Source organism: Protopterus annectens, chromosome 11.part0, assembly GCF_019279795.1.
Source record: "Protopterus annectens isolate FY-2018-M chromosome 11.part0, PAN1.0, whole genome shotgun sequence".
Classification (NCBI taxonomy): Eukaryota; Metazoa; Chordata; order Ceratodontiformes; family Protopteridae; genus Protopterus; species Protopterus annectens.
Window position 1 is genome coordinate 658,588,963 of NC_056745.1, and position 27,285 is coordinate 658,616,247.

General features: G+C 38.2%; 1 protein-coding gene across 1 annotated transcript in view; it reads right to left on the reverse strand.

Annotated features, from left to right (window-relative positions):
• The window catches only part of DNM1L (dynamin 1 like), a 1,168,830-nt gene that overhangs the window by 336,276 nt on the left and 805,269 nt on the right, over positions 1-27,285 (reverse strand). The window contains exon 10 of the mRNA XM_044088102.1: positions 24,056-24,112. Within this exon, the coding sequence (XP_043944037.1) occupies positions 24,056-24,112 (57 nt within the window). The remainder of the gene's footprint in view (positions 1-24,055; positions 24,113-27,285) is intronic.

Here is a 27,285-nt window from a genome sequence, read left to right on the forward strand (position 1 = left end):
AGCATCTGTGGTTACCTGTTGCCAAACAGGAAGAGAAACAGTCAACTTGAGGGACAGAGGAATCTGTCCAAGAGGAAGGCAGATCTTTGTGTCAAATGGAAGCAGACTTGTCAGGGAAAGGAGGCTTCTGGCCCTTAGAACTATGAGAAGGCTTGTCCAGGAAAACTCTTCTAGAAGCCCTTTTGCCCCTGGAAGGCTGTCTATGCTGCCTATGGGCAAAAGACTTAAATGGATAAATTCTCTGATACTTTGGAACAGGAGACAAACATCTGTTTTTTATCCTGCATAACTATTTTTATCTTGAAGGGCCTTAAACAATTCAGCAGCAGCAATACCAAGGAAATTCTGGTTGTCTTAGGGGGAGTCTTATACTTTGGCTTTCATGTCTTCAGCCAGAGCCTGGAGGCATAACCAAGAATACCTCCTCACTACAGATCCAGATGCAGCTGCTCTAAAGGAGGAATCAGCAACATCATAACTGCATTTAAGGGAATGAGAAGCATAGCTCAAAAGGGAAATGGCCAAAGATTTACCCTCCAAATTAAGCATATCAGCCAGAATGTCTCCAAGTTTGGAAATGAGAGCCAGGACATATATATTGTCATATGGGTCTGGTAGTTAATAGCCCTGAAAGCTAAGGTAGCAGAAATATATACTTTTTTTACCCTACCTGTCCATGGAATGGCTGTCCTTATCAGAGCATAAAAGCTTAGAAGAGGACAGCAACTTGAATGGTTTTATTACAGGCCACAGAAAAACAGCAGGATCAGAGAAAGGGCTTTTATACAAAAACGTTTGAGGTTCAGGAACTTTCTAGAACCTGCTCGGCTTCTTAGGGGCAGGAGGTTAAGAATCAGGGGTCTGAGACCCTGCAGTGAAAGAATCCAAAAAGGCATCTAGCACTTGAAGGACTGCAGAAGGCCACTGAGAATCTATTTGTAAGACTTCAAAATACCTTTTTTGAAAGTCAGAAACCTGGGAACAGTCTCACTTAAGGTGTTCCATCATATGAACCACTGTATCCCCAAAAGGACAGTTCTTCATTAGGGGAGTCAGGAGAAAGTAAATCCTCTTTTTCAGACCCCATAGCAAAAGGAGGCTAAATATGAGAAGAGTAAGCCAATGACTCCTCACCACAGTCTTGTGCTTCATCAGAAGAATCACAGTCCCTAGGATGTTTGGAAGGAGTGGAAGACCAGGGAGCAGAAGCACGACAGATAATTCTTAAGGTGGCTTTACAACCATAAGGGCATTGAAAAAACCCTGACTAAAATATTGCCATTCTTTGTAGGGTTCCTTAGCCACAGAGGTCACATATCTAGTCTTCTACTTCTTTTTAAAAGGGACATCATCTTTAACAAATCTAGGACAGTTCCATCTAGTTGGATGAAAAACCTAAGGACCCCTACCTAGACTCAATGAGGGCACCACGCAAGACTTCCCTAAGAAAGCATTTGGGGAATCCCCTGAGGCCCCTCCAATTTAGTAAGCCATGGTTCCCCCTCCACATCTGTACTAGATGTTGGAAAAACGTCAGCAGACATGTGGGAAGACAGTTCCATGCTGGCTTCCAACTGTGTTGTGGCACAGTGAGCTGGTTGGCACCGGACAGTCCTTAGGTTTTTCATCCAACTAGATAGAAATGTCCAGTGGATGCTGGACAGCAGCAGGGTCAGTACACGCCTTTCTGCCTTTTTTCTTAAGTGGCGTCTGAATGTCAAGGCAGGCAGATTCAGCCATAGTAACCTGAGCCAAAAGCTTCAACCGCTGGGTCTCCAAATAAATGGAAAGCGAAGACAGACGACTGCAGAGAGTCTTATGGACAAACACCTGACAAATCTTACACTGTTTATGGTTGTGTGTAGCACCCACACAAAAAAGGCAATTCTTGTATCTCACTTCATGGGAATCTGCCTCTGACACTGACATTTTCCCTTCCTGGATGACATGTAAACTTAAATAAAAGGAAGGAGGAGACCCCAATGGTGTTTTTATCTTTATAATGCTCAGTAGTTGAAACAATTTGAACAGCTTGCAGAACAAATTCAAAAGTAGGGTTCAGACCAGTGGCAAAGTAGTTCTGAGGACTGGGTGCTCATACATCACATATATAACTTATGTCTTGCGTATGGTGCGCCTTCAAGGTGAAAAGGCTTTGGTATGCTGGCTGGATGTTTGACTATCCTTGGTAGGATATTCCAAGTGTGAGGAATACTGCAACAGTGATAAGGAAGGACATCCTTTGGTACTCAGACAGCAGCAACAGCTGAAAAGCATGCATGCCATTACTGAATTTATAAGGAAGTCTCACTCCACCTACACCATTACTTTCACAGGCATAAGACCACTGTTAACTTTTGCAGAGAAAAAGACAAGTTTTGAAAGCCATCAAGACCAAAAGAAAACAGAATGAGGATAAATTCCCATGTAATGATATACTGTTACAGTGACACTTCCTTAAGAATATACTAAAAAACTGCATTTGGTACACTCAACAAAATCCTAGTGGCCACTGAGAAGAAAGAAAATCAAGCTGGCAAACACTATCATGCTTAAATACTAAAATGATGAACAAAATGAGTCTGGTTATGATGAAAGACTTATGTGGCTAGGCATGCATACACTTCAAAATACAACAAAAATCACACTGTTAGAGGGTAAGGAGGATGGGCAGAACTGAAGAAGGAAGTAAAGGGAGAACAGCCATGAGATTCTGACTTAAGGGAATGTTCAATGCAGACTTCAGAAAATGCTACTTCCCTGAGAAAGTGGTACTCACTAGAACACTGCTTTAGGAAATGGTACCTTGTAAGTCAAGGAGTATCATGGATAACTGGAAATGAGCAAGAACAAAGCAGAATAATGGTGTACACACAAAAGTGTTCGCTATAATTTTCAAATGAACTCAGACCACAGGCCTAAATGTTCATCAATATGTAAGTATTATTTCATGCAAGACCCAGAACTACATTGCTACAACTACTTTTCTGATATTAGAAACACGTAATTCAGTGCAATTCAGCACGTGCAAGTCATTTCAGATTAAAAGACATCTAAAGGAGACAATGAAAAAGACGTTGGTATGTAATGCCTATCACAACACAAATAGGTTGCGTTCAGACTTGTAACGTGTGAATTTTGTACGTTTTAACTAGGAAGCTTTGACTAAGTTAAATAATGCTTATTTTTAGAGTTCTGAACTCCATCCCAAAAACAGAGTTATGGGGTTCTGGATTACTAAAATTAATAAAACATAAGTTCTGTTCTGCACTAGATACTTGCAATCAGCCGTCCTGTCTCTGTATCCCATAACAATAAATGGAAATTAATGCACATGATCTTAATTTGTGAAAGTTAAACATTCCTTGCATATTAATAATTACTTCAAGGTAAATAAATGCAAACAGCATGAGCATTAGCCAACCCTTTCAATACGGGACAAGTGAAACACAAGATGATGCCAGAATTATGATTTAACCAACAAAGTTGCCATATATATATATATATATATATATATATATATATATATATATATATATATATATATATATATATGGTTTCCTATGAAACCATCGAATTTACACTACATCGAGAATGACTACATCGAGACTAGACCATCGAAAGTACATAACAGCGAAAACAGAAATCGTCGACATTTAAAACATCGACTACACGGAAAGGGCAGAACATACAGGAGAGAAGTTATAAATACAGTTATACTACACTACATAGCATACACACTAGCCCTGACCCAAACCCTAACCCTAAGGTCCGACACTATCGCACACTTCACCTACCTACACCCTAACCCTAACTCACTTACCCACCCCTAGCCCAAGCTCCGACACTAACGCACACTTCACCTACCTGTACCCTAACCCTAACTCACTTACCCACCCCTAGCCCAAGCTCCGACACTAACGCACACTTCACCTACCTGCACCCTAACCCTAACTCACTTACCCACCCCTAGCCCAAGCTCTGACACTAACGCACTTCACCTACCTGCACCCTAACCCTAACTCACTTACCTGACCACTCCTACCTCCGTCACTGTCACACACTTACCGGGTCGCGATCACACATTACCCTTGTCAGTCTTTCCGCTGTCGGCGAATCACCCTGTCGGTATATTACCTGTCGGTTATCTGGCGTCAGTGATTTCTCGTCGGGGAATCGGCGGTTCGGTCTTTAGAAGGGACCGTTAAACATACACAAGTGCTGTGACATTTCATTTTCGACGCTTTGGAAGTCGACGATTTCCGTTTTCGATGGTTTGCAATTTCAATATAGAAGTCCCGATCTTCTCATTTTCGATGTAGTGTAAATTCGATGGTTTCATAGGAAACCATAGATATATATATATATATATATACACACACACACACAAACATTTTATATCTATCTATATATATATATATATATATATATATATATATATATATATATATATGTGGGTCTACTGTTTTTGGTCAAAGTATCAGTACTTCGAACTTCACTTGTACGAACCCACTTGTTCGAAGTACTGAAACTTCAAAAACTGACTACGGAGATCTCAATACAGCGGGGAATGGGAATATTACCTTTTCCTCGCTGTAGTGCGATCTTGGAGTTGGTATATTTGGGTGCAGGGGGGCTTACCCTCCTGTAAAAGCATGTTTTTGTTATTTTTTTTTTTTTATTTGTGAGGAGATCGGGCGCCTAGACTTCAGCGAAAGTGCACTTTCATTATAGTGCACTTTCGCTGAAGTGGGGTTCTACTTTTCATTTTCGGTTAAGTGACAATTCGTTGTAAAGTAGTAGACCTATATATATATATATATATATATATATATATATATATATATATATATATATATATATATATATATATATATATATATACACACACACACATATATATATACACATACATACATACATATATATATATATACATATATACATATATATATATATATATATATATATATATATATATATACACACACACACACACACACACATATATATATATATATATATATATATATATATATATATATATATATATATATATATACATATATATATATATATATATATATATATACACACACACACACACACACATGTATATATATATATATATATATATATATATGCATTCACTTTCAAATATCGAAAGACCAGAATCCTGAACAGTATTTTCACGAGACAAAAATAATGAAAGTTAAAATCCTGAACCAAGACTTCTTCCCAGGGCAAATAAACACTCGTCCATTGTAGGGAAATATGCCCTTTCCCCCACTGTAGTACGATCTTACTGTTGGTATATATAGTTGGGGGGATCCTATGTGGGTTTCAGATGGTTTGGTGTGTGTTTTTGGGCAAGTGTTTACTTGCCTGAGAAAATGTCTATGGTTTGGGATTTTAACTTCTGTTATTTTCGTCTCATGAAAATAAAGTTCGGGATTGTGGTATTTTGATATTTGAAAATAGCTCCATATATATACATACACACACACACACACACACATATATATATTATATATATATATATATATATATATACACACACACACACACACACACACACACACACACATAACACAAGCAACATATTTAAAGACAGTACTCATGCAGCCTTTAAAAAAATAATGTAGTCGTTAGAATAAATTCCGCTGCCAGAAATAGGCTGTGTTCAGTCAGATTTTCCCAATTAATAAACTTAAATAAATAAACTGAAATTTGCATGAAGTTGGTTTAGATTTCCATGTTAAAACATCAGTAACTAAACTGATACACCATTCTCATATCTTTTATGGTGACAGGAGACAAAATGCAATGAATATGAATATGAATAGCTCGTGGAGTAACAATACAGAAAAAACAAACACAGATACTAAAGGGAAGCTTTTTCAACTTCTCAAATTGTAGGAAAATGCTTTTTTAAAGCAGCGTCTAAGAAGAGTCTTTCTTCCTGGTCAGTATGATGCATGAGCTGTAAGTTGCATGTCTATGCAGACACCATGTAGTTTCCTGAAAAGATTATGTAGTGCTTAGAACAAACTGACACTTTCTGCCTAAATCTGTTCCAACTTCTACTTAAATTTCACTCCTTAAACTGATGCATCTTCCTGATTATGCCTTTCATACAGCAAGATATCGGACAGCTACATTGGTAGGACTTCACTCTCCCAAAGAATCTGGATCACCACTTGATGTCAGTGCTTTGACAATACAGTCTGTGAATCATTAGTAGACAAACTGAAATCCTCTCTTCTGCTTCCTCCTATTGTACCACAGCACCACTATGGCAGCTGCGCCCTGGTTATTAATGTGGCTGCATCTAAACACAGAGTTTGCATTTTTTAGACATTTAAACTACTGCCTTATGTTTGACATCTGCATTTCAATGCTAGCGTTTGTACCTGGACAACGTTTCATAGGCTTGCAGAAGCTAGAAGCAGTAGCCTCATCATGTATTGTTAAAACACTGATTGTTCTGAATGCCTCACTTTAATTTATGATCATGGGGCAATGTAACCTTGTTTGTGAAATGCAAGTCTGGTTCTTTTGGTCCTTTGTAGGAAAAACAGACTTGCATCTTATCTGAAGTAATTAATTAATCCTATGCTAAACTATTTGAATTTCAGACAGACACAAGTGCAGTGAACTCACAAGCATTTACATTACAAACACTAGTGTAGTTTTGTCTTCTTTTATTCTTCCTTTTTCTGTTAATCAGCTCTTAGGTTTATATATTTTTATACAGTCCAAACTGAGCACATCTTTACATTTATATACTAATGAATTTGTTTACCTGTGCTTGGATAATTATCTCCTTTGCAGAAGAATTTCTAATTGTTAGCTTCCTGTCATAGGAAAAGTCACACATCTTGTAATGATACAAAATAACGAAGGGGGCGGGCTAATGCTGCTGGACAGCAGGACTACAGCCTTCCCCAGCTGTAAAATAAAAGAAAAATAAATAAAATAATTAGCTGCGAGTCCCGAACTCTGCGCATGCATGTGGGAATCCGGACTGCTGTTTAACCATTCCAAATTATGAAGAGAAGGCATCAGAGTACAGATGCCCAGAAGTCTATGCGTTTACAACTGCATAGACTGGAAGGGGATTGGACTGTAATGTCTGCAGGCACGTATGGATAGCTGCTCTCATGGGAAAAAGTGACTTGAAGCTTTTGTGGAAAAGCTGCTGCAAGAAAAAGGGACTTTGTAGGATGAAGCTGCTGCAATTCCGAACTTGTGTGTGTGTGTATGTGTGTGTGTGTGTGTGTGTGTGTTTTTGTATAAAATGACTAGAGAGAAACCTCAGGAAGTATACCTAGTGGCTAGAGAGAGTAACTCAGGCTCAGACCCTGTACCTTGGGTGCAGGTAGCAGGAGCCTGAATTCCCTACCCACCACCACTTGTGAAAACTATTCAGATTTTTGCCTCATATTTTTGTTCTGTTCCTCATAAAATCTGTGTTTTTTCTGGATTTTGAATTCACTAAATAATGACAGGCATTTGAATTTCAGACTTCATATTCTTCAGAAAGTACATGGTAACATAAAACCTTTTATCCTAGCAATTTTCTAAGTTTATAAGATCAATATTTGAAATCTGTTGATATGTTTGGGGCTTTTCCCCCCATTATTGGCTTTGTTCAGTTTTTTTGTGCTAAGAGGTTGAGAGTTATGGTGCTAACTAAATTCACTGAATATGTTTGGTGGTTGTACTCCCCCATTATTGGCTTTGTCCAGGTGTTTTGTGCTAAGAGATTGAGAGCTATGGTGAGAACTAAATTCACTGAATGATAGCAATCTAAATTTCAGTCTTCCAGTCTTTCAAGAAAGAGCTGATTTGGCATAGTGGTATGCTGCTCTGACTGTAGTGCATAGGGTCCTGGGTTCAAGTCTTGGCAGTGAAATGCATGGTGGTAACACAACATTTTATTCTAGCAACTTTCCAAGATTATACAAGCAATGTTTAAAATGTGTCCCTGCTTTTTGGGCTTTTGTCCCCCCTCCTAAATAAATTTTGGCTTTTTCCAGATTTCTTGTGTTGCAAAATTGAGAGATACAGTTGAGTGTCAAGTGGATTTTACAAGGACCTGACAGTTTCAGGGGAAGATAATTTTATTGCTGCTTATGCTGAGTCTGCTTGCAATGTTAATGGCTTAACAGCTTGACTGCTTGCTTTTGATGCAGAAGGCTGGGAGTTCTACTCCCATGGTATGTAGATGCATTGCTGATACTGTACTGTGTTGTACTTTTAAAGGGGGTGGATGCTGCAGTCCTGAGAATGCCCTCTTTGGTAAAAATGCCTAGTAACTATGAACCTGTTATCAGTTTGCTATCCATTCCCTATTGCAATATTACTAGCTTATTTTTTTAATGTAACATAGGCAATTTATTCCTCAAGGGCAACAGGCACTTTATTTGTAGATGAAACAATTAAATATAAAGCTGTTTGTTAGCAGCAACCTCTTCATTAGTTACAGATCTCTTTAATGTGGAATTATTTAGATGACTTTACTTCTGCAGAGATGTGCATATTTACTGATACTGGTGGATTGTAGAAGTTTGAGTAGACTTTTATAATGGAAATGTTCTGAATTGGGCAGTTTTGTCTTTATTGGTGCATGCATTTTGTTTTATTGTTTACGGGAAAAATGTTCAAAACAATAAATTTGAAATGCCCTCTAACAACTGTACTGTATTATACAAGGAATATAATTTAATATACTCAGGAAGGTGTATCAAAGAACACATGTGTGGTTCATGTGCAAGGGGCCTATGATATGAAAACAGCCCAAAATTAATCTTTACCTGCCACTGACCAGATGAATTTTCTTTGAATGTGGGTTTGAATGCTGTTTCAATGAATGTGAGTTTCAGGGGCACAGAAGTTTTAATGCTAAGTTTATTTTCATTGTGAGACTGCATTGCTTTGTTTAGCACATGTCTATAAGTGTTTTTGCTGTAAAATGTAAAATAAAACTTTTAAATGAAATCCAAATCATTGCAGAAGTAAAGCAGTATGCACATTACAGTGTTTATGGTAAATGGGGCGAAACAGCCAAGTAATGAGAGATTGGAATGATTACAGGGGGAAAGACCCATTTGACTATAATTTTGTGAGGGGGGGAAGGGCAGCAAACACAAAGACAGCCCTGGCTGAACTATACCTCTCAACTGTCTAGATTTTCTTAGAATGAATAGATTTTTGTGCGGTGGTGGTGCTGCGGCAGCGTTGTCACTAAGACGCTGTCCTGTTCGATTCTCAGTTAGAGCATCTTCTGTGTGGAGACATGCGTGAATGGGTGTACCTTCGTTGAAGGTTGTGCATCAGGGTGGCAACTCAGCACGTAAAAATCTACTGCTAATCATTAGTGGACCAGAGTTCCGTTGTGGCGACCCCTAACCGGGAAAAGCCGAAAGACACAACAACAACATTTTTGGTTTGTTCCTAATAAAATTTGTGGTTTTCTGGCAAATCATTTAGGAATGGAGTCACTAAATAATGACAGACATTGAGTTTCAGACTTCATACCCTTCAGAAAAATGCATGCTAAAGCAAGACCTGTTATTCTATCAACTAAGTTTATACAACAGCAATTTTTAGTACTATTTGTATGTTCCCCCAATATATTGGGCTTTGTCCAGATTTCCTGCGTTATGAGGTACACGCAAATAAATCGCTTTATAGAATTAGGTATATCCAAACCTCTCAACTGTCCCCGATTTTGGCTCAAAATGTTGCTCTCCCCCTAATAATCCGTCCACAAAATGGCAATTTTGAAAGAAAACGTGGAGGGTTTACAATTAATAAATAATTGTATGATCAGAGTTATAGATTACTTTTATTTCAGAAATGCATGTAGATTCTCTTATTTTGTTAGCTGGTCAATTTAACAGTACTAATATTAAAGTGTTCCTTCTTTGACAGGTTCCCAACTGTATTGTATGGCTATATTATATTTTTGCATCACATTTTTGGTCTGTTTTTCATAAAATTGTGGTTTTCTGGAAAATTTGTGGCAAATCAGTAAAGATTGAAGTTAGAAAATAATGACAGACATTTGAGTTTCAGATTTCATACCCTTCAGAAAATTCATACTAATTCAAGACCTACTATTCTATTATCTTTCTAAGTTTTTAAAAATTTTAAAAATTGTCCTTAATTTTTGGGCCTTTGTCCCACTTCTATTTATGGCTTTGTCCAGCTTCCTTGCTCTGAGGTTGAGAGGTATGACAAATGTGTCAGGGCCATCACTGTCAGTCAGAGACATTTCAAATTGTGACATAATTGTTGTACCCCACTCCCCCACGTAGTGACTCTGGATGTGTCCAAGCAAGGCAAGGAGCAGTTATGCAGTGCAAGTGTGCAGTGTATCCCCCTATCCAAGGTAGACAAGTATTACAGTGGCTTTTCATCTGTCATTGATTTTGCAGAATGTTCTGGTTTTCTGTCATATTTTTCACTGTTGATTTATGCTTCTTATTATTCAGAAAATGCATGTTGTTGTAGTGCCTGTTGCTTTGTGTTTAAGTAGCAATGGTTTAATGACCATTAGGTAAGCTTGTCTGAGATTGTAAGCTGCAAGTAAGCTTTAATAAGCATACTGTTAAAGAATTACCAACACTGAAAGTCTTTTTGTTGTTGCCATGCAGAGAATATTTACATAACTAGATACTGTATAAGCTTTAGGTATTGAAATGCATATGACATTTCTAATAAAGGACAGGATTACAGTATTTTCAAAAGCTCATTACATTTGTTGGAGACTTGCAGTCGTCTTTGCAGGCTTTACCTGTAAATTAAACAGAATGCCAGTCTATCATGTATGGTCCATAACATGTGCAGTAATCCTTTAAGCAATTTATCTTGAGCTTGTTTCTTGTTTGCCGTTTATTTTTTACTTTGATCATGTTTTCCCCGTGAAACAAGTAAATAGTTGTCGTCAGGCATCAGGTCTTTTTTGGATAAGAAACATTTTTACAAGTGGGGTATCAAAGAGATTGCTAGTTTCACCATGTTACTTGGTACTTTCATAAAGCTGAATACAAATTATAATTAGAACTGCAGTGCAAGCAGAACTGGTTTGAGTTGAGTGCTGCTTGTTTTTTATACTTGATTTTGACTGGCATTTATTCTAGTAATGTATTTAAAAAGTAATTTATTTTTTTCATGCCTCACAACCTTTTAGTTTCCATCTAGATATTAAGTAAGTTGTCATGTAGGCAATGCATTGAAATATTTTTTTCCTTGCCCCTCCATTTTGTCTTGATTGGACTCTCATAATGACAGGGCAGCATACTTAAAGTCCCAGTTTGTGTGGTTTTGAGCATAGCTCCACCCCTTTCTAGTTGGCCAAACCTCTTCCTGTTGTCCCCACCCATTCAGCTGTCTCCAGCTGGCTCCTGCAAACCCCCTTTAATTTGAAGTCACCAGCTGCCACTGAAAATAACTAACTACATTCTCTTTCAGTTGTCTTACTATAATTCCTAGCAAAAGGAAGTTACAGCTTCAGTGACAAACTCCATTTACTCTTTTTATGTATTTCCTAGAGAAAGGTCACAAATTTTCATGTCTTTTCATGGCTATAGAAACACATGCCTGGAAATCATTCTTCTGGCCGGGGATGTTCCTATATGCATTTCCACTCTTTCCAATGTTCTTCAGGGTAATTCTGAAGATTCAGTAAAACTCAAAGTCATTTGTGGCGGCTCCATTCTGGCCCAGGCAAAATCAGTTGTCTCTTTTTATGGAATTGGCCAGGGGCATTACCACAAGCATCCTGAAAACTGGATCCACTCACAAGAATAAGAAGAGCTTGATATACCTTGAGAGCAAACAATTTCAAGTGACAACCTGGATAATTAATTTTGATACTGTTTTGGTTCCCCTTTCATATGCAGCTGATACTAAATGAGACAAGAAAGCCTGCTACTAGAAAATCATACATTGGCGAATGGAAAATATTTTCTAGTTGACGCCTTGCCAATGACCAGGGACTCGTTTGGGAATTTGTACTTCTGGTGCTTAAATTCTTGAGTTACTATCTTCTGACTACTTTTATTCCTCTGTAAAAGTACATCTTGTGGCCATTTCAACATGGATTCCCATGAATCCCCCTTTTTCTTCATGTTTATTGGGAAACAATTTCCAAAAGGAGTTTTAAACATGAAACCTCTTCAGAGACAGGTCCCTCCTACTTGGAATCTCAACTTTTTTCTAGAAAAATTGACAAGTCACTCTCTGAACCTGACAGTCAGGTGACTTAAGGTTCATTCCATGGAAAACTGCACTTCTGCTTGCTCTGACATCTGCAAGAAGAATATCACAATTGCAAGCTGTTATGGTGGGAGAACCCCATCTGTTTTTTTCATAAAGACAGGATCACTCTGCATATAACCCCCTCTTTCATGCCCAAGGTTGTTTCAAAACTCATGTTGAATCAGGTCATCAGTCTCTCTGCTTTCTATCCAGAAAAAAAAGGAAGAAAATATTCTACACATTCTAGGTGTGCATAGGCAACTCAGATACTATCCTGACAGAACTAAGTCCTGTAGGAAAGTTAACCCCTACTTATTTCCTGTTCTGGGACTAAGGAATGTCAAGGTGATTGTCTTCTATTATTGTATCCTGTTACTCTCACCACTGAAAATTCATTCTTGACATTCTCTACTAAAGCCCTAGCTTCTATGAAAGCATACTTGAAAGGGGTGAACTCTGCAAGCACGCTAGAGGCAGCAATTTGGTCATCTACCCACACATTTAAAAAGCTCAATAAACTGGATTCCTTTTTCCAGGTGCAGAGCAGACTTTGGTAAGACTGTTTCCCAGGGGATCCTGGACCCTTATCCTTCTTCCTCAGAAGTTATATAAGCTAGTCTCTTCATAGGCTACTGCAGCAGTGAGAATAATGAACGTTGTACAGTTGTGTAAACTGAACGTATCCATAACAGTAGATGATTGAATCCTTCACTGCTGCAGTAGCCACATCCACCCGGGCATCACATATATAGTTCTTGTGGGATACAATGTTAGAGTTTGTTATTTATATCTTGGTTTGTTCAGGATGGGTTCTCCATTTTTGTTTAGGGACAAGAATGTCCTGAAGATTTTTAGTCACTCTGGCTCTTTATATAGCTCCCTCCAAAAGGGATAGTCTATAAGCAGGCAGAGTGACAGCGTGGGAGCTGAGGAAAGCTTTTGGAAGTTGTCCAGTTGCTGTATCCCTGGAAGGATACAACCCACAGGCTACTGGAGCACTGAGAATTATGAACATAGAAGTTTTAAGTTTTCACATACTTTCATGCCACTGACAAAACATACAAATCCTCAAGTCCAGAGACACTGCTTGGCTCTTCTATCAAAGAACCAAGGACATACAAAGCCTAACTAACTATCGAGAATTGCACAACCGTGCAAAAAAGTGCATTAGGCAGGACAAAAAAACTACTATACTACCTTATAAACTAAATACCAACACAATCCCCAGAAATTCTGGAAAAGTGTAAACCAGTTACTAAAACACACCCAAACAGCTACCCCCAAACCGACCACCCCAACATTAAACTTCCTATTGAAACACAATTCAACTCCCACTTTGTGAACTCAATTCTATCCCTAGTACCACAGAACAATCCCAACCTCACCATCCCTCCCACCATAGATAATACTAATTCATGCTTTGCCCTCAAAACAGTACCCATCCGCTCCATTAAAAGTATGCTCACTAAACTAAACACCTCATCAACCACAGCTGACCAACTCCCTAGCTACTTCTTAAAACTTACAGCAGATGCTATTGCAATCCCAATCTCAACACTTATAAGCAGATCCATTGCTGAAAACTACGTGCCCAAACTCTAGAAAATATCTCATGCTATTCCCATACACAAAGGATGGACCTCCACTGAACTTAACAACTACAGACCCACTACAATACTCTCCCCCCTGGCCAAAATCTTAGAAAAGTGCATTCATACCCAAGTACTAAAACACCTAATAGATAACAATATTCTATCCCCTACTCAACACGGTTTCAGACCAGCCCACAGCACCACTACAAGCCCTACTCAACTTCACAGACACAATAAACCAACTCAAAAATAAAGGCCTTCACGTGTCAACTATCTTTTTGCATATGTCCAAAGCATTTGACACAGTATCCCATCAAATCCTGTTAAATAAATTATACCACTATAACTCTGCCTGCTTATAGGTCAAGGCCTTTTTGGAGGAAACCAACAATACAAGGGCTGCCACGGCATGCTCCCAACTTCTGTCCACCTTACTCTATACATCCCCCATTATAACTAATCTCAATAAAACTGACCTAAGCAAAATGGAAGCATGTTACAACAGAATTGCCCACTTTGCTACCAACTGCCCACTCAGATCCCACCATTGTAATGCTCTACGCCAGCTCCACTGGCTTGAAATGACTAACCTACTAACTTATAATCAGCTCTGCCTTTGCCACTCTTTATATTACTTCCCCAACAAGTGTTCTGCCCTCAATAACCTAGTACAACAGCACTCAGCCACAGGGCCTCTTCGACCATCAAGCAAATTATTATTACAAGTCTACAACAGCAATAACAGTTTTGGTGACTCACTATACAGTAATACAGTGGCAAAAAAAATGGAACACCCTCCCTATTAGCATACAAAACACATCCTCTAAAGCCTCCTTTTAAAAAGTCATCAGCCAACATCTGACAGAAAGGTGGCAGTGTCATGACTGCTCACCAGGCTAGAGCAATCAAACAATACACATTTACTTATGCCCATCTTACCTTACTAAATTCCTCCTTCTCAACTAAACCTGTTCAAGTTAAATTACTGCTACAATCTAAACCAAGACATAAGTTAGTACTATCACTATTCCAGTTACAAATGGCAATAACACATATTACTAATAGAGGTTTACCTACCTCTGCTGAAACGGTCTTAATCAGTATTGTAAAAATAATCTAATGTACTACGCTAAGTAGTGTACTGTGTTTCAATCCACAAAAGTATACCATGGAATTTTATTATCTAGTATTACTACTAATGAATGTTCTTTGTTTCCCTGCATTTGCACTGTCTTAATACCAATGTAAAATATGTTATTCCTAAACTTTCTATGTATTGCAATGCTGTTTAAACACCTAAATGTATTTGTAATTTGTCTTTCTCTGTGGAGCTTTTCCCCCCGGGCCTCTGGTTCAGACACCCCCGGTTAACAAATGTAAAACAAAAATAAAAATAAAATAATAAATAAATACTGCAGATTAAATCAAATATTTTTAGTGTACCCATTGCAGGTTTTATCAGGCAAAAGTGCAGCTCAGAAATCTGCTATATTTTGTTGGAGAAAACAGTGGCATCTTTATTTTCAGAGGTCACACATGAATATGGCTAAATTCTAAAAGGCTTGCTGACTTCCTTATTTACCTTACAATGTGCTACCAGGAATGTCCTTATAGTGCATAATTAATAGCTTTGTACATGCTACTGGAAGGGAAAGCAATATACATGTGCTATTTTATTCTGATTTTGCATGCTGTTATTTTTGAGAAATATACTCTTTTAAATTATAAGTTGTGTTTGGAAGCTACATATTGTACAAAATGTCTTTCTGAAGAACTGTCAGCATTGCAATTGTGTGACTGACAAATGCTGACGAGTTTAAGGCTTTCACTGTGATGTCACAGCTGATCTTACTGCACAATTTAAAACAAAGTAACTCTGAGGTTTCAGCTGCTTTTGACCAATTTTGGTGGACTATTTTGTTTATAAAGAAGTCTGGACACTGTTGTGATAACAATTTAGTTCAATTAAAGCTTATTTACATCACTTTCTGTGATGGTATACAATTCTGGTAGAAGTTTTTAATGAATTAAGTAAATGTTGACCTTGCAAAGAATTCACCATGATTTGTTTGATCATTGGACAATATATACAGTGTTGTTTCAGGTTTGGATAGAACTACACTGACTTGGCTATGGCAGATGTGGCACTCATCAACTCAATGGACAGTGATCAAACCACTGTAAACTGAAAACATTGCCTGGAACCCTAAACAAGATCACAGAATCAAATGAGGTTAGTAGGCTAAAGACCCTAGAGCCTTTTTAAGCCTCGCCATTCATGCCTCAATTGTACCATTTACCAATGCCAGACTACAGTTTTGGTATATGCTTGTGCCTTAGTGTATCTACAAAATGCAAACGTTAAGGGTGAATTTATTTCTCATCCATTGGTCCAAACTGTATTTGAGTAGGCTTAGGGAACAACTCTGATTTGCATGAGTGTTTCAGAGAAGGGTAATCTCTGACAGACATAAGTGTTCCTCCAACATATTTTGTTTATGCCGCAAACAAGGTTTAGATCCTTAGATTGGGTAATTCTAGTGCTGTGTGCTTTGCGAATGTGTAGCATATCCAGCGGGGTTGGATTGGAGAATGCCTTATATGTTAAGCATAGATCACTCCTCAGTAGTCTGTAGGAGACCAAGTACAGGGATAGGGATATGGCTTTGAGGCAGTCCACATACGACATATTATTTACACCCTGTATTCTTTTAGTGAGGAACGTCTGTGGCCACTCCAGCTGTTAGAAATACCTTATCAGGTACATGCAGAAGGCTGCACTGTGCTCTATCACCAGTGTAGTTGGGGCCAAGAATAGAGGGAATAAGAACTCCTTAGATCTGGATGCCATGTTCTTACTTATACGTTGTGCCGTTATCATGGACACAATTTACTGTTAACCTGGGTTCCCAAGTCCCTAACTACTGGGTCTGCTCTTAGGGGAGTGTTATCAAAGTTACAGTTTGCAGGGGAGTTCGTCTTCTGAAAGGGTATAATTACACATTTTTGTGCATTGAGTTTTAGGCCATGTCTCTAGCACCACTTATTTGTCTGAGTCAGACCCTATGGAATATATACATCTTTTGAGGATTCAATGATTGCACCCAGCTTCCAGTCATCAGCAAATTTGGTCAGCCAAAAACCCTCTACATTTGCCTTGACTTCAGGGAAGTACATTATATTATTGTATATTCCAAACAGTAGAGGTCCCAGTTCCAAGCCCTGTGGGACACTACTAGAAACAGGCCTGTTGGTGGCGGTAGATTCCCTCACCCTAACTTCAAACATCCTATCATTGAGCCATTTGGCTATCCATTATGTGACACAGGGATTTATGCCTAAATTTGCGAGTTTGTCTATAATACCAGAGTAAGGTATTGCCAAATGCTTTTGCCAAGTCGAGGCAGGGAGTATGCACCAATTTTCCCTCATCCGTGGCTCTAGTGACTTTCTCAAAGAAGTCCAGCAAGTTTAATTTGCACGACCTGCGCCTGACAAAACTGAAACGAGATATGTGTCCACTGTTTGAAGATCTCTCATGTCTTTGTTAATCAGGTCCATGATAATTCTTTCTATGGCCTTGCATATAAGACTAACTTATGGGTCTGTAGTTCCCCGGGTGTACTGATGATCTCCCTTTCTGTAGAGGGATGACCATTGTAGTCCTTCATTCCCTAGGGAAAAAACCTGTCTGGAGACTGTGGCTGAATAAGACTCTACTAATAAGATTGACAGGTTGTGTGTGTCGAACTTTTATGGCAGTTGAATTTAGATGCATTTAGGCTAGATGGCCTCAATGAGAACTGTAACATTTCATGTGTTCTTAAACTAAAGAGCTACTTTAGGTAATGCCTATATGCACATTACTTTGTGGGTTTAATGCATAATATTTACAATGTTATTAATGTAAATGTACTAGTAAGAATATTTTTATGATGTTTTTTATCACACAATATTTATAGATAATTCAATGGAGTTTTTTATGACTATTCATGATTTTATTTATTATTTTTAATTAAGACAAATTAGTGCAGGATGTGCAATTATTTGTCACTTCCTGTTAACTGAGTATTTGAACAGACCAGTTTAGCTGTTTTATTTGTAAGAAGAAACTTGGACTTTGTTTCCTGTGGTTAGTATTGACTATCTGGACATCAGGTTGCCTGTTTCTACACATTTTTACAAGATTGACAGGTTGTGTTTAAGGTTACTTAGAAGGAATCCTGGGACAGTGTCATGATCCACTGATGTTCACGACTCCCTCTGCAAAACCATCCCAGCTGGGTCAAATACTCTAATTTCAGTCCGTCAGTTGAGTAAGTAAACAGTTACACCATACAACATATGTGGAAAATTTACAGGAGCTAATTAATCAGCATGTTGCTCTTATTGGTAACTTATTTATCAATATTATTAAACTGCTAATTAGCCACTAACTTACAACAACAGCAACAGTGCCTTCCTTTATATAAGCATTCACCACCAAAAACATATCAGGGAACGCATCCAATGAGTCTTACTCAGGTTCTTTAAACTCTCTGATCAGGATGACTGGTTACAAATTCTTACCTAACCAACTCCGTACGTTAAAAAAAAAGAGCTTATACTTCCTCTTACCTTGCTCCCTCTCACTACTTTTATGACAACTGATACAATCTTCAGCCTTGCTACTGAAGACTTTTCTCCCGATGTCTGTCTTAACAATACTACACACATTTCAAAACAATATGAATACTCTAGTCTTCACCAGAATTCTGATATATAACATTTCCTTCATGCATTCCCCCTATGTACTCATAAAAAGCACACATTGGGACATCTTATTTAGTACCTCACCGGTACTGATGAAATTATATTGCATTCAATTTCTGAAGCAGGATACAATAAGAGTAGTCCAGACCTTGATGCTGCTGCCATTCATCTACTATTGTGCTTCTTCTCAATTATAACATGGTTTGAAATTTGTTACTAACATAAGAACCAAAAATAAAACTGGGTAGATCCAAGAATGATGTTAGAAAACAATCCTGACTAACTGGCCACAACTACACGCACTCTTCCCTTTTCTTTTGTTACAGGGCTTTGCACCTCTGTAACAACATGCCTAGTCCAAGGGTATGCTACAGTGTACTACGTTAAATTTTTGTGAATGCACTTCCTACACTTTTACCCTTTCTCACAGATGCTTTGTCTTAACTTTTGCTCTTAAAATCAGTGGTCACACAAAAATCACATTGTTGTGTATATTCCACTTCAACAGACATCTTTTGAACTTCAAGCAATTTATACTTCAGCTCTAGACACACATCAGACAACATGAAAATGTACTAATGCTTAGTAACTTTAATACAAACCTTCTCAGACCAAAAAGCTATCTTCATGGACCAGCACCTAGTCTACAAGTTTTCAACAGAAAACCAGTCCTTCTAAGAATGGATGGTTACTAACAAACCACTCAAGATAAAAGACAAGGGCTGCACAAGAGTGACAACTTTCCAGTGACCCTTCCCTGGCAAATTAAAACATCCACATATTATCTAAAATTTAATCACATGATTAGACTTAAAGGTGCACAATGGAACTATGTCTTATATCTTAAGCTTCAAAGCTTCAACGGAATACTGTTTACAGTAATAAAACAACTTCAGACTGTACAGTTTCTCTAATCAAAGCACTACACACACCAGTCTCATATATGTGGTAACCAAACTTACATTAACTACTAGTTTTCACAAAGCAAGTGCCCAGACCAAATGAACAAAGATATAACAAGACCTTAACTTTAAAGCAATACAAATATGAATTAGGAAATTCAAGAAACAAACTTTCACGCATGCAAAAGTTAATTTACAAAAATCATTATTATCATCATAAAATAACTGATTCTGAATCACAAAAGCAATCTACAAAGAGAAAGAAAAACTTAATATGCAAATTAATTCAGCAGTGGATAACAAAAGCAAGCATTTAGCATAACTAATATTACATTGGCCTACTAGATGTGAGTAGCACAACATATTTACAGGAAGGGCACATTTATTTCCTAGTCTTGACACAGTCTGCATAAAAAACACACCTAAATAATATGATTCGTCGACATTTATTAGAATTTCTGGCAAGGGAGCAGTTCTATTAATCTAGGGCAATGTTTTCTAATGTCCTTCTCAATGAGTTCACCCCCCCCCCTTTTCAGAAGTAAAACAACCTCAGGAAAATGTATATATTAGTAAGAGTAATTGGTCAAAGCTCTGGGATGCACCACTTTAGATGGGTTAAAACTCAACAAGGTGGACTTTCAGGGAGATTGCCCTCAGCAGGTAGGATGACACTCTCTAGTCTAATGGAAAGAGAAAGTTTATTCCAGCTGGTTGGAAACAGTATGTTTGCTGCTCTGTCTCCCATTTTGGTTAAAGCTTTTAGGGTGAGTATCAGATTTTGACATGCAGATCTAAGCTCCCAGTCTGGTTTCTGCCATATTAAGAGGCAGGGCAGCCACTCCGGTGGTACAGTGGGATAAAGCCCTGACTACAGGCCCAGCTGAGTTGGGTTCGATTAGCAGCTCAAACAACTGATGCAGTGGCAGAGAAGGATGGGCACTGCCTACCTCTAGGGGGGTTGTTCCTGTGGGAGTCTCTGGTGGTGATCCCTGGTGGAAGCTGAGATGTCGCTGTCAGGGGGTATGCCTAAACGTGGAACAGGGTGGGAACAAGGCTGAGCTACCACTGAGGCAGGGGAAATGTTGTACATTCCCCCTGCATTTTACCACAGGGGACGGGAGCAACAGCACAGGTCATAAAAGGCATATGACCACTTACAGTGAAATTGTCTTGAGTGAATACTAAAATAGAATATGGAGTCCACAGGCAATTGCAGTGGACTATTTGTTTCATGCATTTAAAGTAAGAGTAGAGCTTGCAGTCGCACTCTACAAAGTGGGAGTAGAGCTGCAACAAGGGTGTCCCTTGTCTTCATTACTGCTTGCAATTTTCATGGACAGAATATTAAGACCATGCTGAAATTTGGAAGGTTGCATCGAGATGTAAGGGTTATACCTTTGTTTGCAGCTGAAGATGCCTTATTGGCTTCAACTGACTGTTATCTCACATGTGCAGTGGAAAAGTTTACCGTTGAATGTGAAGCAGATTTGATGAAAATTTGCACCTCCAAATCAGGGGCATATTTTTGCAGATGAGAGATGAGCAGCAGTTGAGGAAAGAGCCTATGGGTATTCTCTACAGGTAAGAGGAAAGGAGACTGGGAGATTGACTAGATACATGTACGACAAAAGTAGTACTGCAGGAATTGTACTGAATTGCCATGATCAAGCATGAGCAGAGTCACGTGAAACTCTCAGTTTACTACTTCAGCTATGTTACTATACTCACCTATACTCTTGATATTTAGGTAGAAACTGAAAGGATGAGATGGCTGATATAAAACAGGTGAAAATGAGGTTCTTCTGTAACTGTGCTCACTTCTACAATCGATTGAGAAGCTTACCCATCAGCGATGATTTCAGAATGGAGTGCTACTATAATGGACTGACAGAGCTATCTGAGGTGGTAGGGGTACATAGCAAAGATGCACTTTGTGTATCTCCTACAGGAGATTTACTAGCCCTGAGATATAATGGACTGAGAATCTCTATCTCAGCTTGCCTGGACATCCCATAAAATAAGTTGAAAGCTATTACTGGGGATAAGGAAGTCTGGTCTGCCCTGCTTAACTTACTATTATCCAGTACTGACCAAAGTGGTTGAGAAAATGGATGGATGAAGCAGTTTTAGAGACGACTTTAACCAAAATACTCTAGGAAATAAACAGAATACATTTTCTGTATTCTCGTGTACTTTATATATTTTCATTTTCTGTAATACAAAAATAGAGCATCTGCCAAAATTTACAGTTTTATAGATGCTACACGATACAAAAGTATTAATCAATCAGTAAGTAGATACTATATTTTTAATGAACCAAGTGTGTGATGAGTCTTGTCTGTCTGAGGAAATGAGGAATTTACTTGCCTTCTGGCAGTCAGGATGCACATTTTCAACAGTACAAAAAACACTGGGTAAATAGTGATACCTTCTGAAGGAAGGCAAATATGATACACATATGAACAGTAGGATGAAAAATCCGAGAAACTAGCTTAACTTTATACCAATTTCTGAGAAAGTAATGCATACAATATGAAGAGAATGGCCAGCAGCTTTTCTTTAGGAGAATAAGCTCCAAGACATGAGCAAGGATTTCTGACAGGGGTACAATAGAGTTTAACACAGGAGCACCAGAAAGTCCAATATGTCTGCATTTCAGCAAGGGCATTGGCCCTGTCTCGCACAACAAACAGTGAATGGAGTATGTCTGCTCCATGGCTATTGTTTTTGGCCTCAACTATTTCACAGATGACCTTAGTTCATTCAGTGACCAAGAACTAGAGGAACAAGCTAGAAAGGGATTGGAATGAGATGATCCCTATGCTTACCTATGCTTGCGGGGTATTGACAGAATCCTGCCATCAAAACATCTGTCGAAGGAAGTTCCAGAATTGCAGCACTTGCATTATGGCGTCTGAAGAATGTCAACACTCCATGGAGTTTCATATACATGCAACATGGACTCACGGGTGCATAGAAGCAAGCACTTCCATACTGACTCTAAAATAACGGATACTGCACTCTGCTTTCTAGTCACTGAGGAGTGTAGAATATTAGTAGCATACAAAAAATCTCAAATTCTGAATGACTACCGTGATCCCCAGTTCTTTTCTTCTCCTCCCAGTGTCGCAGGAAACCATATGTTGGGAAGACTGAATGGGTCAATAAGGGATAAGAGCTTGACATTTACAGGAGTGTGTGTGTGTGTGTGTGTGTGTGTGTATGTGTGTGGGGGGGTCCAGAAACTACTGAAAAAAAAAACAGAAAAAATTGTGGGGTTGTGAGTATGGCATAAACAAACTTGAATGCAGGCTGGTGAAAAGGTAGAACTGAGAGGGTGATGGTGATGGATACTGCCTCAAATAAGGAAAATGACTTGTGGAATGCCATGATGATTAGTTCAGGTTTCTCTTTTCTTAAGTGTGTTCATTTCAGCTATATCTAGGGTTGGAGTTTGACATAATGGTTAAGGTGTTTACCTGACATATAGAAGATACATGGTTTAAATTTCACCTTTAAAAAGGAAATTGGCTAGGCTTAAAATGGCCCACAAGACCAGCTTGTCTATTATTCATCTATGAACTATGACACTGAGAATATGATCAAACATTTTACAAATGACAGTAAAATAGTTGCATCTGTGGGGAATGCAAGGCTATGTTTAAGAAGAACTGAAAAGGTAACTAAGTAGTCAGAAATATGGCAACAGGTTCAGTGCAAAAAAGTCCAAGGTAATGCATTTTGGCCCATAACAAACTGTTGAATAAATTATAGATTGGGTGTGCTAATGTGAAGCTTTCAGTTTTAGATATGGACATCCTTATCATGGCTGGGCTGGACTACCAGATGTGTGACAGGTGCTGAAGCTGATGTGAACAGGGTGTATCTACATAATAAGAACAGACTTCAGAAGTACTGTTACTGGCTTACTAGTCACTCATCAGGCCAGATCTTGAGTATTACTTGTACTTCTGGAGGCCATATAAGCACAAAGAAAAATCAAACTATTAACCAAAGTCCACACAAATGTTACTGAAACAGTGAGGGTATTGGGTCAGACGGAGTAATGTTACCAAAACAGTGAGGGGTATGGGGTTAAAAGGAGTAATGCTACCAAAACAGTGAGGAGTATGGGGTCAAAAGGAGTAAGAACAGACAGTGACAGAGCTTGAGCTCTATTCATTAATGAACATGAAAAACAAGGGGAGCATAGTACAAATGTACAAAAGTACATTATACAAAACTATTATAGAGAGGTGTGAAAAATTAAACATGAAAAAGAAAGGTGAAGGAAGAGACAAACAACTGAGTGTGGGAACCAGTTTCACAGATGATATCAGAAAGTACTTTTTCAAGTTGGCAACTAAGCCTTGTAATAAACGTCCAGAATAAGTGGTAAACAAATCCACAGAGGCTTTCAAAAATACAAAGAGATAGAAATTGGGCTGCAGTATAATATTAAACAGCTAAGCTAGACAGCAAAACTGTTTCTGTTAAAAAATTAAATGCAATGATAATATTTAGACTATGACTCACCTTATCTCTTGGCACAGCAGAAGGCAAATCCCTACCTGGTCTATTCCGTCTTTGTTCCTGCAAACAGAAAGGAGTGGAAACTTACAACAGCAATGTAGATTACACTGAAACTTTTAAGTATGCTAAGTGCACAGTCTTATGCTTTTTGGTTATTAAAAATTTTCAGATTTTTTTTGCATACTCCCCTGATTGCCTAGATTCTTTCAACATCAATGCGATGCAAAAATTAAAGGAAAATAACTTGATATTCTGGCATCAATTTATTGAAAATAGTATTAAACCACTAAACTCTCTTTTATGTAGTTTTGATAATAGCCAAGACAGCTGGTTATTCAAACACACATTACAGCAGTTTATAGAAAACAAAATGAGAACATTAATCGACCTAGAGACTGAATCTATACCTAGTTTGATTCAGCTTTTTATTAAGTGTCTTGAAAAGACAGATAATCAAAAAATAAGTATCTCACCTATCTATAAGATACTAAGAGAAGAGACTCTAAAGACTGACTCATATTTTTGGAATTACTATGTAAAGATTAATGGAGATCTGATGAATCCAAAAAATTGTTATTGAATTCTATGTATGGTACCTCTTCTTCATTATATTGGAGATTGTATACATGGACATTTATGAATAGGAGTTTCTATACTCCACATAAAAAAACTTATACTCAAAAACAGTGAAAGTAAATGTTGGAAATGTGATTAATTACTAGAGGCCAACTGGGTTCATGTTCACTGAATGTAGAAATGTTGTTCAATACTGGAAAGACTTCAGATATTTTGTAAATGCTTTATGGTCTGATAAATGTCATGCTTCTAACTCACTAATCCTATTCAATGTTCCTATACCTAATGTAATACCTAAATCTAAGATTCAGTTACTCTGGTCAATTCTTGCAATTTCCAGAAAAGTTACTTTGAACTGGAAAATTAAACAAGATTTGATGTTTAAAGATTTTAGTAATTTCGCAAAAGTTGTTTGTAAAAAAGAACTGCAAACCATTTGTTATAGAATTCATAACATTACTCAAAAAAATAGCATGGCAAAAACTGGAAAACCTTTTGAACAAATACTGATAACTTCTCATGGATAAAATGATTGTTTATCATGGATGAATGTAAATACTGTAAATAGTTTTGTTATTGTTTTACTGTACTTGTTATATGTACATTTGCGTATGTTTATAATGAAAACAAAATAAAAATGTTTTTGAAAAAAAAAAAAAGTTTTCAAGATAATAAGAAAGTACAGAAATCTAAGCCAGAACACAACTACAAGCAAAAGTGAAAATTCTTCCAACACATTTTCTTTATACAACAAAAAGAAGAGAAACATTTAAAGGGTCTCCATTAAAAACAGATAGTGGAGAAGAAAACTAAAGTGAGGCATTTTGATAGGAACTGAATCTCTTTTGAAACAAAAAGGAAAATCCCACCAGAGGATGCATACTACTTAAACAAAGAAACTCTCAGTGTGTGATATAAAATAAATATACACACTATTTCCAGATGCAGCTCTCTGCACAAAGCAAAATTTCCCTTAAAAACACACAGACAAGTTAGCACCCTGTGAACAAAAGCCAGATGATTCAAAAGTATGTCCTGGCTTTCTGCGTGAATTAGACAATCGTCCAGGTATGGGTATATTTGAATATTTCTTTGCCTCCAAAATGCAATGACTGGAACTAGGCACTTTGTGAATACCCTGGGCGCAGTAGATAAGCCAAAGGGCAGTACAGAGAACTGATAGTGCATGTACCCTACTTTGAAGCGTAGGTATCTTCTGCAAGACTCCATAATAGGGATGTGCAGGTATGCTTCTTTTAAGTCTAGTGTTGCCAACCATGCATCTTTGCCTAGCATTGGAAGCAGCTGGTGAAGAGTCAGCATTTTGAATTTTGGAATCACCAGAAAGGTGTTCAGAGTAGAAAGGTCCAGGATAGGACGCCATGTATTGCCTTTTCTGGGTACCAGGAAAAGTCTTGAATAGAAACCTCGTCTCTTTTCCTCTTCTGGTACCAAGTGAATAGCCCCTATATGCTTAAGAGAGAAAGTACTTGTTTTTGGGCCTCTGCCCACTGATTTGGGGGTAGATCTGGCCACCCGCTTGGTGTTGGTAATGTGTGGAAGTGAAATCTGTATCCTTGGGACACTATATTTAAAACCCATTTGTCTTGGGTAATGAGTTCCCAGTTTTTGGCCTGTAGACCAATCTTTCCGCCTAAAGGAGCATTCAGTTGGGAAGTTCTTGGAAGTTTTAAAAGCAAGTCATTGAGACAATTTTCCATAGGGGGGAGTCTTAGTACTCCCAGATTTGGGTGTGGAAATCCCCCACTGCTTAGTCTTGTGTGTCCCCTGGGACTGAAATCTGGGGTTTCTCCTGTGTCTGGGTTTGGCTTGAGAAGACCTGGAAGGGGCTGGAAAGGACCAATTCTTAGAGGGCCAATGCCTACTAAAATCTAGGAGGCTGAACTTGCAATAAATCTTTAACAGTTTGCATAGATTTAGCTTTATCTTCATTCTTTTTAAGAACTTCCTCAGCTTTGTTGCCAAACAGGCGGTCCTGATTTAAGGGAGCATCCAACAGTTTAGCTTTGACATGATCAGGCAAAGATTGCTCCTTAAGCCAAGCATGCCTTCTGAGCACAGACCCAGTAACAGTGGCCCTGCAAGAGGCCTCTAATGAATCAAATCCACATTGCAAAGTATGTTTACCAACCTGTTCAGCAGATTGCATTAAATCCTGTAATTCTTTATTTTCAGCACAGTCAGGAATCAACATAATTTTCTGTTTAAGCAACCCAATAACATGGTGTTGATACTTTAACATATGAAATTGGCAATTTAAAGCCCTAATGACCAAGGTTGCAGAAGTGTAAACCTTCTTACCCCATCTATCCAGCACCCTGGAGACTCTATCAGAAGGGGTAGGATTTTTAGCAGTAGAAGCCTTAATGCCCTTGGGTCCCTGTGAAATAGTCTTTGGATCCGCAATAGGATTTTTAAAAAGGAACCTGTGTGAATCAGGAACCCTGTAATATCTGTCAGGTTTCCTGGAAGCAGGAGGCAAAGAATCAGGGGTCAAACTAGATTCCAGAAAGGCATCATCAACAATGTCTTGTACAGGAGGTACAGCTAAAGGCCTATGCTGAGGCAGGAGTAAGAAATCCCTAAGCCTCTTTTTTGAATCAGAAAAATCCTGGCTTTCCCAGTAGAAATGCTCT